This window comes from Zootoca vivipara, chromosome Z1, assembly GCF_965207765.1.
Source record: "Zootoca vivipara chromosome Z1, rZooViv2.hap1.1, whole genome shotgun sequence".
In the NCBI taxonomy this organism is placed as follows: Eukaryota; Metazoa; Chordata; class Lepidosauria; order Squamata; family Lacertidae; genus Zootoca; species Zootoca vivipara.
In genome coordinates, this window is record NC_142583.1 from 55,488,897 (window position 1) to 55,505,446 (window position 16,550).

General features: G+C 41.3%; 1 protein-coding gene across 16 annotated transcripts in view; it reads right to left on the reverse strand.

The window, feature by feature from the left end:
* The window catches only part of RAP1GDS1 (Rap1 GTPase-GDP dissociation stimulator 1), a 111,751-nt gene that overhangs the window by 73,742 nt on the left and 21,459 nt on the right, over positions 1-16,550 (reverse strand). For 3 of the 16 annotated variants that reach the window (XM_088661138.1, XM_088661135.1, XM_088661134.1), the window contains exon 1: positions 4,003-4,054. The exons of the other annotated variants lie outside the window; for them this stretch is intronic. In XM_088661138.1, coding sequence (XP_088517264.1) covers positions 4,003-4,039 — 37 coding nt within the window. In that variant the 5' untranslated portion in view covers positions 4,040-4,054. Of the gene's footprint in view, positions 1-4,002; positions 4,055-16,550 lie in introns of those variants that run through there. 16 annotated transcript variants of the gene reach the window in all.

Here is a 16,550-nt window from a genome sequence, read left to right on the forward strand (position 1 = left end):
GTAATTCAAACTGTTTGACTTCCTACCATCCCATAGGTGGTAAATTCTGTCACTCCTAATTCGTATTTTCTATTTACAACAGATTCGTAACATTGTAGAGGTTATGTTGCTACCCCTAACGCTCTCATACCCATATAATTTCCCTTAGCATATTCTATAAATTTACTCCATTCAGCTTGGAACTTCACATCATCCGAATCACGTACTCTGTGTGTTAATTTGGCTAATTCCATAAATTCTAAAACCTTCGATTGCCACGCAATTATAGATGGTATTTCATTTGTTTTCCATTTCTGGGCGATAAGAATTCTAGCTGCCACTGTGGCGTACATAAAGAATCTTAAGTCGGATTTTGGGATTTCATTATCGACTAGACCCAACAGAAAATCCTCGGGCTTCTTCGGAAAGGTAAGTTTCAAAAAAAAAAATTTAGTTCGTTATAAACCAAATCCCAGAATTGTTTTATCCTATCACACCCCCAGCACATGTGAAAGAATTCGCCCACCGATGTTCTGCATTTCCAACACCATTTGTTTGGGTTCCTGTACATCTTAGATAATTTTGCTGGCGTTAAATACCAGCGGTATACAAGTTTCATAACGTTCTCCTTTAGTACAGTACAAGCTGTAAAATTTATATTTTGTTTCCACAGTTTTGACCACATATCGGATGGGATATTGTGCCCGAAATCTCTGGCCCATTTGATCATAGAGTCCTTGACAGCCTCATCCATAGTGTACCAGTCCAAGAGTAAGTTATACATTTTAGATAACAATTTGTAATTATTGCCTAATAGCTCAATTTGGAATCTGGATTTCTTTTCTTCAAAGCCAAATTCTTTTTTTATCTATATTAAATAAATTGTTTATTTGATAATATTGCAACCATCCTGCTAATTTATCTTTGATTTGATCATAAGTTTTTAACTTATAACCTTCACTTGTTCTGATAACAATGTCTTCATAGGTAAGACCTTTCTTTTCCATGTTAATCTTTTGTATAGCTAATACATTTAGAGGAGACACCCACAGGGGCATTTTCCTTTCCAGTAGGGCCTTATTGCGTTCCCATACTTCGAGGATTGATCGTCTGAATATATGATTTGTAAAGCCCTTGTGGGTTTTCGCCTTATTATGACAGAGGTATGCATGCCATCCAAAACGATTTGTGTAACCTTCAAGGTCCAGTAGGTCTGAGTTCTCCAACAGGATCCAGTCCCTTAGCCATACAAGGCATGCCCTGCTCTCTTTTGAGTCTGGAAACCTTATAGAGAAACCAGCAGAACCTTTGCTTGGAAATTAAACAAAGGGTCTGCTGGTTTCTCTTTAAGGTTTCCGGACTCAAAAGAGAGCAGGGCAATTAAAGGCACAGAAGTCCTGTCCTCTATTGAGTATGGCAACCCTAATAACATAACCAATTATTTACAGAATCAATTGCCAAACACAACTGTATTCTGCATACAGAAGCAAGTGAGCTACTTTACTCTTTCCATTTTGTGATAGAATGAGGAAGCTTTCAGGAATGAAAAAGAAAGAGTCCAAGAAGTTCCAGTGATGGAACAAATCCTGATCACGTTTTAAAATAGGTTTTCTGTGGATGCACATTTATGTTCCCATAAAGCATGCCTGGCACTAGCACCTTAAATATTCTGTTTATTCAAGAGGCGTAGTAAGTGCTAACAGCTGCAGCTTAGTTGTTGTTTTTCCTCCTCTTTGCCAGATGATGACTAACCTTACATGTGAATGGCTTAGGCTTTTAAAAAGACACAAGGAATAATTCAGATTCCATGCCCACTAAGACTGTAATCCTAACTGTCCTTATTTGGAAGAAAGTCCTATAGAAACTGAAGGGAAATGCAATGCCACACCACAGTGCTAAGTCAGCAAAGCAGAGACATGTCTCCTCTCAAACAATGATAGGTAAATACTTCCTATATCTGCTAAGTAACACAATTATTACCCTAATCCAAATCCTGCCATATGACAACATTGTGGTATGCCTATCTCTTGCAAATTCCAAGGCATGTGAACAACAAAAGTATAAAGCATTTATTTGCTTATATTTAAAGTATTCTATGCAGTATTCAGGGTAAAAACCACCCCAAGGTAGTTTACAGTGCATAAAATACATAGAAAATTATCTATAAGAAAACAGCCAGCAAAACAGTAAATAAGACAGCAGAGGACATCTGTCATTGTAACTCAGCTAAAAAAATATTTTAAACCATTTCAAAATCAGCATCATAATAAAGCAATCAAGAAAAACAACCAGTTCTTAAACCTTGATTAAGGGGACGTTTGCACCTCAGAATTCCATAGCCAGTAGGTTAAAATATGTATGTATTTGGATAATAATAGAGCCTATACACATTAGGTACCGGTAAGTATATATGGAATTGTAATTGTTAGCTTGAATAATGATATAGTACACATTTTATCTTTATTTTATTCAATTAAGCTGTTCCTGAAGAAGACGAAGAAGAACTCCATAGCTATAGGATAGCTAAGCAATGGGGAATCCACATGAGGCAATCTAAAATATAGTTGCTTCAATTCTACTTCTTCCTTGCTGTAGATTGAACAGTCTCATTTCCTTTGGTGTCTCATATATTTTGAGAGATTCGTAATGGGAGTCCGGTTAAAAGTGACACACTAGATCAAACAAGTCAGAAGCTCATGGCTTCTTCGATTGCACTGCACCCCCACCCCTCAGTATTAAACTCTTTCCCCAAAGCTTTCTTCCACTTCTCCTTGTGGCTGATAAGCAACCATCCTCTGTTCTGCTGAGTGCTTGCTAAAAGACAGGGATGGCTGGCTGATGTATTTCCTCAAAATGACTAGAAATGTTTTCTGGAATTGGTAATTTACCTGTTGCTAGAGTCTGGAACCAGTGATTTATAGGGGTGTGTGTGTGTGTGTCCGTCTCAAGAAAAAAAAGTATGGAGCAGTCTGAATTTAGGATGAGGCAGAGACTGGCAGAGGAAGCAGATGTTTACAGCTGGAGTTAGCTAAAACTGGGTGCAACTTTTGCTGCAACAATTGCTCTTTCAGAATCTGATGCAATTAGAAGTTGGGCTACCAGCTTTAGAAGCCATAAATTCTCTTTTAGAGGAAATTACACACTGTTGCATTCTGGACTTGCTGCTGCTTGGGGAAAGAAGGAGCATGGAACAATATCAGATCAATAACAACAACTTAAGCATCTCAATAAAAATGCAACTGAATTGCTGACATTTTACTAGCTAAAACCATCAAGGATAAATATCAAACTTTGCCTTGTTTCCGCAACTTGGTCTTAGATACATCACAATCAAACAACACCCCAAAATCCTTTGCTTTGTCCCCCGTATAAAAAATTAATTTTGATGTGGCAGAAACAAATTGCTCCAACAAGAAGGCAAGCAGGTAGATTTCTACCAAACAGAAAGATAAAACTGCCGAAATCAAAACAAAGCACAACAATGAAAGAGGCTTCTTTTATAGTATTTCCTCATGCAGAAAGGATCTGGGTTGCATTTTGAGAAAGAGCATATGCCATGAAGAGCAACCTTGTAATTATTCAAATATTATTCCAGTTCTCAGTCTAAAGGTACTGAAAGAAGATTCCAAGCACATCTTAATGCAGCAATGTATCTCCTCCAGCTCCCCAAAGTGTTAGTTATGAAAAGCATTTTCACTCCTGTTTTAAGCACCACAAAGGAGTGATAGAACAGACCATTAGAGGTGTCTGAGGAAGCAAAGAAATCCACTGGCCAGTTCCTTTGCAGTGGAAGTCTGAAAAGCATCAATTTGGAAGAGGTAGGGGAGGGTGGAGTATAAATAAAAATTATTATTATTATTATTATTATTATTATTATTATTGGTTAGGGTGCCCACCCCAAAGCCCACTCTGCCAGGGGAAATCGATTACTTATCAAGACATATGAAAATCAATCTGTTCCCCACCCCAGAACTACTACAGTATACATCTTCTAGTCCTTTGAAGTGCCTCTCTGCAACCTACCTAGAATCTGAGTTGAAAGGTAGACCTCTGATGTCATCTAATCCTCTGAAGTCCTGATCCAGACTGGGCCACCTGCAATTTGCATTTTCAAAAAACCATCGTTTTTAGGTTTTTTTGGCAATGCAAATTGCAGGTACGTGGAGCAGTTTAGATTAGGTCTACTGGGTGGAAGCAACAATCAAACATCCTCTACCTCCCCATTTCAAAGCCCTTCTGCAAACATGCTTTTGCTGCTTTTTAAACTTCCAAAATTTATCACATTTGGCCCAATAGGAGATAAGGATATGACCTGCTGGCCAGAAAAGGTTTTCCACTCTGATGAACACAATACAGAGTTAGAATAGGAAGGTCAGCTTCCTATTTGACTTGACTGAAAGATCAGTCCAGAAACATCCAATATTACTGGATATATTTCTCCATCTTTGGAAGACAATTAGCTGAAAATTGGAATACACAGGGAACATATAATAGTATATTTACCTACAACAGTAAATAAATACAGTATAAATCTGTCAATCCAAGTAGTAAGAGACCAATCTTGACTACTCCAGAACTGCTACAAGAAGGCACACCTTCTCATCATGCCTCTACTGCAGAGAAGTTTTTTATGTTCCTAGAGGTGTCAAGATAATGTTCCAGTCTGCTTTCTGAATTCAGAGGCAATGTATCTGACTTGGCTTATCTGCCAATTGGGCTGCAATGAATTCTTGCTTAAGAAAGCTGCCGGGCTCAAAAACTTTGTGACACCACTGTCAGAAATATACTGGCGTTTCCAACTACAAAAACCATTTTCCCAGGAAAATAATATTGAGAGAAGTTGAGTGTCTGTTCTAGATAAGGATGCTCTGTGTCCATTAATTTTCTGAGCAGAGTAAAATGGGGAGTTATTTTACATAGACCATACTTCATACATGCTATCCCAATAAACAGTCTTATGTAGTTACAGTATTTCCTGTCGAATTTATCTTCATGAAAAACTATCCGTGAGGCAGGTTAGGCTAACAGTGTGACCCGCAAAAGAACACCCAGTGAATTTCATGGCTGAATCAGAATTTAAATGAGGCAACTGAGAAGGCATAGCCTCATTAGTACATGCAACTCTACAGATGAACATCAGGGTTAATAAAACTACAGTTAATGATCATGTTTTATTTTAATAATGATCTCCCCTCTGCTTCATGAGATAAAAAGTGGTTTAGAGGACAAAAGTATTAGGTAGCAAGAACATGTCAAGAGTAGGGCGGTAACAAGGCGGGTGTAATCAAAACAATGGGGAAAAAAACACAAATTCTTATCCATGGAAATTAAATGCATTTTGTTGCAATTTATAAATAATAATTATAGGTCACAAAACAACAATATAAAGGACTGGATCTAAAGATGTGCAATCAGAACTTTGCTTGTACAGGAGAGTTGTTGTTTTACTTCCTGGTCCTGCTGTGATGTCTTACCCTCTTCAGGATAATAAAACAAGAATAACATGAGGTATAATGCAGGAGTAGGGACCCAGGTGGCGCTGTGGTTAAACCACTGAGCCTAGGGCTTACTGATCAGAAGGTCGGCGGTTCGAATCCCTGTGACGGGGTGAGCTCCCGTTGCTTGGTCCCAGCTCCTGCCAACCTAGCAGTTCGAAAGCACGTCAAAATGCAAGTAGATAAATAGGGACCGCTACAGCGGGAAGGTAAACGCCGTTTCCATGTGCTGCTCTGGTTTGCCAGAAGCGGCTTTGTCATGCTGGCCACATGACCTGGAAGCTATACGCCGGCTCCCTCGGCCAATAATGCGAGATGAGCGCGCAACCCCAGAGTCGGTCACGACTGGACCTAATGGTCAGGGGTCCCTTTACCTTTAATGCAGGAGTAGAGGGCTAGGCTTGAAAGACAGATTCAGAAGAAATTTTGGGACAGCAACCCTATGCCAGCACCACTGCTGTCCACTCATGAAAAGGGTGTTCTATATCCCAGCCAAAGAATTCGCTGATACTATCAACATGCAGCACTGATCACACTTTAATGGCCTTGTTCAGACACATTAACAGCCTTGTGAACAAGCGTCTGGCTCATGCACTCCCTCATCCAGTCTTCGCTTCTGGCATGGCCACAAGAAGATCAGAAACCGCTACTTCCGCTTTCAGTTACCCAAGGCTTGGTGTTACATCCAAACCCTAAACTGTGGTTAGTTTTAACTATGGTTTATTGAAACATGCCAGCCTCATAAACCACACACGGCTTGTTCCAGTATGCCATAATTTAAGACTATCCACAGTTTGCTGAGCTTAAGACATACGTAATGCTAAACTGTGGTTAGTTAAAAACTGAAGCAAAACATTCTGATCTTCTTGTGGCCGAGGACAAGGGGTCACAAGCCCTTCAAATAAGCACACTTTAGGATTATGTCCAAACAGGGCTATTGCTTCACTAATATAACAAGCTTGAAATCAGAAGCAGAAATAGTCATCAAAAGGATTGTAGATAATTTATGCCACTTAGAATATATAGTTCTCTCTATAAAAGACATACAACTTTTCTGATAAACAAAAAGAGAATGAAGAATTTTACTTTGCCTAATGTCTTACAGCCTGCTCATTCGAGAACAGCAAACATCAGCAACCTTGCAAACGAGCTTAGAAAAGTTACAACCAAAGTGGTTGCTAGCTCTACCAAAAAATGTCCAAGGCAATATTTATTGGGCTAATCCCCATTTCTGAGTCAGAGATTAGCCATTATTATTATTATTACTATATTTCATCTACTGGATTTTAACTGGATATTTTATGTTTGTTTTCAATCAAACATTACCATCTAATCAAGCTTTCATTATTCAGAGTCTTGGGGATTTTCATTTATTTAAGTAAATAAAATTGGCACAGCCATGTTTATTTGCTTTGCAAGATATATACATCTTAAATCAAGCAACAACAGCAAAGCTCTAGAGCAGGGGTGTCAAACTCAAATTCATCGGGGGCCGCATCAGCAGTTTGGTCACCCTCAAAGGGCCGGTTGTATCTGTAGGACTATGTGTCCACTCTTTATTCTCATAAATTATTGTCACTGCATTCAATTATTACTGTTTTTTGTAATAATGTAAGTAATAACTAGCTCTGAAAGCAGAAACATAGTCAGAATAATGGCAAGTAGATATTCAAATGTACAATTATTGTACAATTTATTGAAAAATGATTTTTGGTAACTGCACTGGGTGGTGGAGGCTCGCTAGGGTTTCATGCAGGACCTTTGCAGAGCTACTAGTACCTGGAGATGCTGGGGTCCTTCTGCATGCAGGACAGATGTTCTGCCAGTGAGCCACCACCCTTCACCAAAGGGACTGGCTGAGGTTGACTCACTGGAGCTGCTCTCCTGGTTCCAGGGTTTAAGGGCCAGAAGTATAAAGCAGCACCCTATGTTTCTGAGGAGGGGGAGGGGGAGGGAGAGGGGAGGGAGGAAGGAAGGAAGGAAGGAAGGAAGGAAGGAGTGGGAGGGAGAGAGGAAGGAAGGAAGGAAAGAGGGGAGAGAAAGAAGAGTAGGAAATAAGGAAGGGAATAAAGAAGGGGGGGAAAGAAAGAGGGAGAGAAGACGGAAAGGGAGAAAGTAGGAAGGAAGTAGAGGGAAAGAAAGAATAAGAATGAGGGAGAGGAAGAAAGTTGGGAAGGACGGAAGTAAGGAAGAAAGGAAGGAAGGAAGGAAGGAAGGAAGGAAGGAAGGAAGGAAGGAAGGAAGGAAGAAAGAAAGAAAAGAGGGAGCAGGAGGGAGAGAGGAAGGAAAGAGGTGAGAGAAAGAAGAGTAGAAAAGAAGGAATAAAGAAGGAAAGAAAAAGAAAGAGGGAGAGAAGACAGAGATAAAGAAGGAAGGAAGGAGAGGGAAAGAAAGAATAAGAACGAGAGAGGAAGAAAGAAAGGGAAGGGGGGGTCGCCGCCTTGATTCAGCGCCAGGGGCAAAAAGCATTTCCCCGGCCCCAGCTGTTTGTCGGCGCTTTGTTGGCGCGGCGCTTCAGCAGCAAGGTCCCACTGCTGGGTCCCACTGGCTGGGGCGCTCGGCGGGCCACATGACGAGGTCTGGCGGGCCGGATTTGGCCCCCGGGCCTTGTGTTTGACACCCGTGCTCTAGAGAAACAGGGAGCATGGGCAGGCTGCTAACTGGGGTTTGGGGAATGTTTTTTAAACTGGCATTAGGAACAAAAGGCGTTCCAAATGGGTAAAGACCATCTGAAATCCTTTGTAATCATAGCTAAATCTACATCAGAATAAATTGCTCACAACAAAAGGCTCTTCAGCAGGTAGTAATCAATCGGTCATGGTAAGTAAAGAAGGAGAGATGCAGTCTACAGATCTTGGGTACAGAATTATTTTCCTGCAATAGCTTGGGCATGAGCAATGCACTGCTTGTTGTCATTTGAAAGAAAAAAAACACACTATTCTGATGTATCCCAATGGATAGACCGTTCATTGCTAGAATAATCATCTATAGAACTATAGCAAAGAATCTTTATCTCTATGCCAGACTCTTCACCGAAGGAATTATGCAAATCCAGGCACAGCAAAAAGAGATCCATTTTCAAGCATCCACAAATGTGGGCATGCTGGTGGAAACATGCCAGAATTAGTGAAACCAGCAACATGTAAATTCTCTCTGGCTTCATTCTTTCCTCTGGGGACAGCCCAGCTAATTATCATCTTCTGCAGAAGAAACATGTTCTAAGGTACAGTGATGTGATTCATTTCATCATATAAGTACTGTGAAGTTGCCAGCTAAGGAATCATCTTAGCTTTTAAGGAATCGTCTTAGCAAAGAAAAAGAGAGCTGCAGACAAGGGCTGTTATCGCAAACCCATTCCCGTCCATTATGGGAAAATACAAAAACAGGGTGCAACTTCCACAATGTCTCATACTTCACAAAAAACAAAACAAAACATTATTTGACATCTGAGCTAGCCAGGCACCAAAGAAAGCTGGATTTTGGGTAGTTAGCTTCTTCCTGCTGAGACTACTAAAGAATATAAATGAATATGGGTGGAATTGCCAACTTCCACTAAAAAAATAAAATAAAAATAGTATACAGTATACCCATTTAACATCACAAAGTCTGCCACCACACACACACACACACACACACACTTATTTATTTCTGCAATCTATCATTGATTCTGAAGCTCTAATGCCACAGCAGAAAACAACCGTTCTCCCTCCTCTATATAAAAGGATGTCATATAGAGGAGGGAGAACGGTTGTCTTCTGCTGCTCCAGAGAAGCGGACACGGAGCAACGGATTCAAACTACAAGAAAGAAAATTCCACCTAAACATTAGGAAGAACTTCCTGACAGTAAGAGCTGTTCGGCAGTGGAATTTGCTGCCAAGGAGTGTGGTGGAGTCTCCTTCTTTGGAGGTCTTTAAGCAGAGGCTTGACAGCCATCTGTCAGGAATGCTTTGATGGTGTTTCCTGCTTGGCAGGGGGGTGGACTGGATGGCCCTTGTGGTCTCTTCCAACTCTATGATTCTATGATTCTATGATTCTAGGTGAACTTACAGGCTACAGCTTTACACCATCAGTTACACTAAGGATGGGCAACCTGTGGCCCTTCAGATGTGGTTCCCTCTTATTAACCTATCAAAGATCTGGAACAGCTACCAACTGGGCAGACAGATGATTGTATTCTTTCTCAAAGCAGTGGCACATGGGACAAATTTGGCCATGCATAGGTTTCCAATTTGGTTCACAAGGCCCTTTCCCTCCAAACATGGCCACCTGCCCCACACCTGATGTGGGGCTGGTTAAGAAGATTGGCTGCATGACCAATTTCCCTGCAGAAAGGAGTCATGCCAGCCTTATGCTCATCACTCTGCCAGGTCTATGTGCAAAGGTTGCCAAGCGCCAACTGTCTGTTAAGTGTTTGGGAACTGCTGCGTAAGAGAATTTGATAGGTGGGTAGAATCAACCCACTTATCTGACAGGCAAGTGATTGACAGGCAGGGTTGCCCACCTATCTGTCATACCAAGGACTTTTCTACTACATGGAGCAACTTAAAATGGCCTTCATGCGTAATCTCCACTCACTTTGTGCCTTAAATTTTTTGGCAGTGGTTGTCGCTCAGTGACAGAGCATCTGTCTAGCCTACCTGGCCTACAGGGGGTCCAGGTTCAATACCAGTCTTCTCCAGGTAATGTTGTGAGAGACCCCTGACTGAATCCCTGCTGCCCGTTAGTGTAGACAAAACTGAGGTGGATGGACCACTGGTCTAGCTCAGTTTAAGGCAGATTCTCATGTTGTTAAGTTAGACCACTGGCCAATTTACCGTAGTTCTATACTGTCTACACTGCCTGCAGTTTCAGACCCAACAGGGTTTTTGCTCACCCTGGTGTATGGAAACATTATGACCCATCACACAATGCCTTCATTACTATACAACACTGAAGTCTGTTTTCCATTGTAGGCGCATACTGCACCCATATGAAAATGCCCAACTGATAGGATCAACCCAAGGCTTTCCTGGGAATAAAGCTTCTATTAAACTTTCAAACAAGAGTGGCTCAAAGCGTCACTCCAATCAAATGATGAAATTAAGGTGATCCTTTAAAATCCCCAGCATTAACCCTATTTCATTCTTTCCCCTTAACTTTACTGATATCCTATTAAATCTCTGCAGTTCTAAGTGGCCATTAACCTTCCAGATACATCTGCAGTTTTATTTCAAGAGAGCCGTATGATGCCAAAAGCAAGCGATAGTGATTATTTTCAGAAAACACGTTCCAGCCCACATGCGCAGCTGGGTGAATCACCACACTTCAATAATCGAGATATTTTTTTTTAAAAAAAAAAAAAGCTGGCTGATAAATGTTTGAGATGATGAGCTATTGTTACAATTTCAAAACCTACTTAGCAGAAAACAAAGCAAGCAAGCATTGAAGTTCGGCTGTATGTGGGCTGCAGAACTATAAAATGTGCACTTTCCCATTTCGAACAGGGATGAGGATCCTGTGGCCTGCCAGATGTTTTGAATTCCTATCAACCCATTCTGCATGAGCAAAACAGGCTGAAAGGCATAAACTGGACTGACCAGTCTATTCCTAAACTGGAAATACGTGCAGGGATCAGAGACCCCTCTTAGACTGATTGGTTTCTAATTACTAAAGTATAGATTTAATCATGGCGTGATTACATCATAAAGTATGGTATTTTAAATACTTATTCAGGAAACAGGATCGAAATTTTGTGTTGGTTTTTCAGGGGGCGCTTTGCAGCATCAGCAAAAAGCTCCCGTCACATAATTCAACTTTGTGAGCACAATCAGAATCACAGAATCATAGAATTATGGAACTGGAAGGGACCCAAGGCTCATCTAGTTCAAGCCTTTGCAACAAAGGAGTCACAGCTAAAGAATCTGACATATGGCTATCCAACCATTGTTCAAAAGCCTCCAGTAAAGGATAATCCAAGACCTTCTGAGATTATTCATCTCACTGATAAACAGCTCTTGTTGTCAGAAACTTCTTCCTAATGTTTAGTTGGAATCTCCATTCTTGTCATTTGAATCCATTGGTTCGGCTCCTACTCTCGGGAGCAGTAGAAAATAAGCTTGCTCCCATCTTCTACATGACAGCCCTTCAGATATTTGAATATGGCTATCATAACTTCTCTCAGTCTTCTCTTCTACCAGGCTAAACATACCCAACAGGTGTGTGGCAAAGTAAATGGCTCATCACACCCAGAAAACGGTTTGGAGGAAAATTATGGTACTTCACTGGTGGTACTACTGAAGCTAACCAGGTCTCACTCTGTATTCAGATGGCCTAGGAAATCATATTAAGAGTGTAGTAAACCTAAGTGTGGGACGCGGGTGGCGCTGTGGGTTAAACCACAGAGCCTAGGGCTTGCCGATCAGAAGGTCGGCGGTTCGAATCCCTGTGACGGGTTGAGCTCCCGTTGCTCAGTCCCAGCTCCTGCCAACCTAGCAGTTCGAAAGCACATCAAAGTGCAAGTAGATAAAATAGGTACCGGGAAGGTAAACGGTGTTTCCGTGTGCTGCTGTGGTTCACCAGAAGCAGCTTTCTCATGCTGGCCACATGACCTGGAAGCTGTATGCCTTGGCCAATAACGCGAGATGAGCGCCGCAACCCCAGAGTCGGTCACGACTGGACCTAATGGTCAGGGGTCCCTTTACGTTTTTAAACCTAAGTGTAGTAAATAAACAGATATGGGCAGCAGCAAGGACTTCAGTCCTTCTGAAGGGTATTATCACGGTGGATTCACAAAACTGTTTGGCTAACGCCAGGCAGTTTCTTTTTAATCACCCCATGGTGAGATAAATGTAAAAAATGTGCTTTAGTAAATATTCCCTGACAATCACATGAGGCCTCAGGGAAGACAATAATAATAGATCTTTCTCCATAAGCCATACTGATCCTTCTGCCAGTAAATTTCTATAGCCTCTGAGGCCCAGTCTGGCAAAGAAGCTTTTCATCCACTCCTGTTGAAAATTTCAGTAGCTGAGGAAAGTGCAAAAGCTTTCCAATGTGTGGCGGGAAATTGGCGCCTTGGAAATCTCCTCCACACCCTCACCACAAAGACAAAAGCCCTCCCTTATTCCTACTATCTCACCATGCAATGTTGGACCTGAGCTTAGAAGTCAGATTTTAGCACCCTCCAAAAAAAATAACCGAAGGGTTTTACTATTTATATATAATGCTGCAAGGGTAGACAGAAACGCTTCCTCTCATTCTTTCCGGAATTTCACCCCTATTGAAAAGTATTTCATTCTTTATGTGTGGAGTACAGAGAACAGGAGTCAAAATGACTTTAAAATCTGTTCATCAGGAATGTTGCAGCACCTGGAAACCCAGCCAGATGGGTGGGGTATAAATAATAAATTATTATTATATATTTCTTATTATTATATTTCCTATATATGTCATCTATGGTGCTCAGAACAATGCGTCCAGGCAAGTGCTGGTTACATCCAGTCTTATTTAACTCTCTGTAGAAAAAGAACTACACTTGACACTTTCCAACTTTGCATGTACCTTATTTTAGTACATGAATCTTCATACATATGGAGATAAAAGCACTTATGGATTAACCCTGTTGATTGATTCTTAAGGCATTTGCTGCAGATCTTAAGCAAGAGCTATTCCCTGTGAAAGGAAACTCAGCAGTGGTAAATTTAAAATTGTGTGTGTGCGCACAACGGAAAGTGTGTACACACATACCCTTGGTAGATTTTGAGTGTTGAGATTAAGATATTTCCACAAATTCTCCCTCTGTGGTGTTAATTCTAGACAAACAGTTATCTTCACGTTTTCAAAATACCATCTGTGCCAAGATGCTACAAAATTAATTAACCAATTTAAAAAGTGGATTGCTTAAGAGCAAGGCCATTAATTAAACTATAGCCTTTAAAACTGGAACAACAGCCCCACCTAAGACAAAATTATATGGACTAAATGAAGGATGGAACTCCAGATGTTGTTTGACTCCAACTCCAATCTGGGTATGGTCTGGAGGCTACCGCCTGGTTAAAACCAAGCAGGTCTCAGTTTAGTCAGTGTCTGGATGGATGGCTGCTTGTGTGCTGTGTTGGGATACAGAATCATAGAATTACAGAGTTGGGAGGAACCCCAGGGATCATCCATCCCAACCCCCTGCAATGCAGAAATCCTGCCCACAGCCATCCCTGGGTGGGCTCAAACCACTAACCATTTTTAATTAAAAAAATAGTAAAATAAAATCAGTCCCAGTCAGAATGGTCAAAGGTAGTAGCTGAAGTCTAACAATATATGAAGGGACACGGGTTCGCCATTCCTGAGCCAAATGACCACTTCTGATTTCTCCTCTTGAAACACAAATCATTTGACGTTAACAAAAAAAGACCTTCATATCAAAAGGAGCATGAGAAGGTCACATCAATACCAACAACATGCCATTCAATCTATTCCAGTATAAATATGCAGAGAACTCTTAGGAGACTATGGAACGGTCAAGCGATAGCATTGCTCTCTGAGATGTCATTTAATAGTAGCCTCCCTGCTGAAGTTTGTTAAGGAGATCCCTATTGGTGCAGTTGGCAATGGACCATATAAAGTAAAACGCAACTAGAATGACTTCAATTCTGTCTAACTCCAAGTTCTCAAATACTTTTAAGTCCCATCAAAATTTCTTGTTTGCCACAATGTAGATCACAAATAGTTGAGTTTATGAATGACAGTTGGCACAGTTAAAGGGAAATCTGAAACCTCATTATAATGAAGCTGTCACATTAGTTACATCATTAATTCAAATGCTTGGTTTACATTACATATCTAACATGCAAATGTAGGGTAATAGTGTTCATCTGCTGATGGAAGGAATCCATCAGTGAAAGATAGATGGAGGCATTTTTTTGTATTACTCCTCCTGCAGCCTGCGTGTCCCCCCCCCCAAAAAATCTGGTCCCTACAAATGTCTGTGCACAATAATACTGAAAGGTTTTCTAATTTGAATTATCTGGTCACAGAAGTTCATCTGCTCTGTTATAAGAGCAAGGAGCAGGCGACAAGTCCACATGTTCCCTTCCATGAAAGCTCTGCTTCATTCCATTTATTGTGATTGAGGCACCATTCTCAACAACAGTTAAGGCAAACCAGGATTTTAAGGAATGCTGTTAATGAGAACACTGGCTGAACTTGCCATTTAAGTTGGTGTCAGTCTAGGCAAACTAAAACCCAATCGCCTTCTCAATCCGGCTCACGGACGGTCCGGGAATCAGCGTGTTTTTACATGAGTAGAATGTGACCTTTTATTTAAAATGCATCTCTGGGTTATTTGTGGGGCATAGCAATTCATTTATTCCCCCCCCCCCCAAAAAATATATAGTCTGCCCCCCCCACAAGGTCTGAGGGACAGTGGACTGGCCCCCTGCTGAAAAGGTTTGCTGACCCCTGGTCTAATGCTTAGCTGTGGTTAAGGAGGTAGGGGAGAAATTCATTCCAGCAATGGAGGTGGTTGTGGATAGGGAGCAATGAGCATGCAGACCCAGGGCCATCCTTAGCCACAGTTCTAGGTTGTTGCATCTGCACTGGATATTTGGGTCTGTTCTCAGTCTTCACAGTTTGCAATGGATGCTCTCTTGAGTGAATCCTTGGTGACTTCCTACTAAAGCAGCTGAGTGAACACCACATGAAGCACTCTGAATGAGCTACTCTATCTCACCAAAAGCAGAGGCATCGCAACACAAAATAGCTGACAGGTGTAGCTTTCTCAGCTCAAAGCAGTCACATTTTAAAACTGGCATGCATGGCTTCCAAATGGGTATTAACATGTACTTGTGAAAATATGCCCTGGTTTATAGCAAGGAAAGTGTAAACAATGTCAGAAAACAAGATGAGAAACATAGATATCTACCAGTGTTTACCAAGTGCAGCAATGGGGGGAAATCCTGTAATAGATTTTCCTGCTTTCCATATATGCCCAACTTCCCTCTGCGATTTCTGCTGTGAACGCTGAAGTTATCACCCACCAGACAGGTGCTAAATACAGTATTCAACACAGAATTATCATATTCGCTGTTCATCTCTTGAATGTGTTGAACAGATGCAGAGAAACATACTTCTACAAAAATTAAGCCTCAATTTTACTAGTCATGATGGCTACACAGTACCTCTAGTATCAGAATACTAGTTGCTAGTAGTGGAAGAAACCCTGTTGTGCTCATGTCCTGCTTCTCACAGGCATCTGGCTGACTACTGTGAGAGCAGGATACTAGACTAGACGTGTTGGATGGCTCAGTCAGTACTGTATATGACTTTTAATCTCAGGGTCATGGCTTTGAGCCCCACGGTGGGCAAAAGATTCCTGCATCGCAGGGGGTTGGATTAGATGACCCTTGTGGTCCCTTCCAACTCTACGATTCTATAATTCTAGATGGCGCTTTGTCCTGATCTAGCAGGGCTCTTCTTTTAATATAGGTTCAAAGTAGAAATCAAGCTCAAGTTTTAAGATGGCAAAACGACAGGAGTCATTCAAACGAGTCATTTCCACACACACCCCTTAAAAAAAAAGCACTCTAACAAGATACACAAATCAGGAAAAAATTCAATTGCCTCATGCTATGCAAAAGAAAAAGGTCAGACAACTTCAGTCGTTTGCTCTTAGGAGGTAATAATTCATACCGACAGCTTGATCCTTATGCTTATCCACAGGGAAGCACTTCTGTTAAGAGGCTCGCACTACATATAATGAAAACTGCTCTTATGAGATGCCCAGGCACCCCAACCACCAGAGTCTGGTTAAGGGCTAGAGGCTGCCGCCCCCAATCCAAAGAAACCCTAGTAGCATGTGAAATTGTACAATGCTTACCCTAGACTTATGGAAGGGCTCAGTACACAGCTCAGTAGTATGGTACACACAGAGAATCCAGAGCCAGCTAGGTGTACCCCTATACTCATACTTACCTCACCTATGCTGAGGCTAATCCAGGGGTGTAGGACCTTTATCAGATTAAGGGATGTAATACCCTCAAAAATGGCCCAGCTATCTGGACTCGCATTTTCATAAGTTTCCCAGGTTTTCACGTATGAAGAGA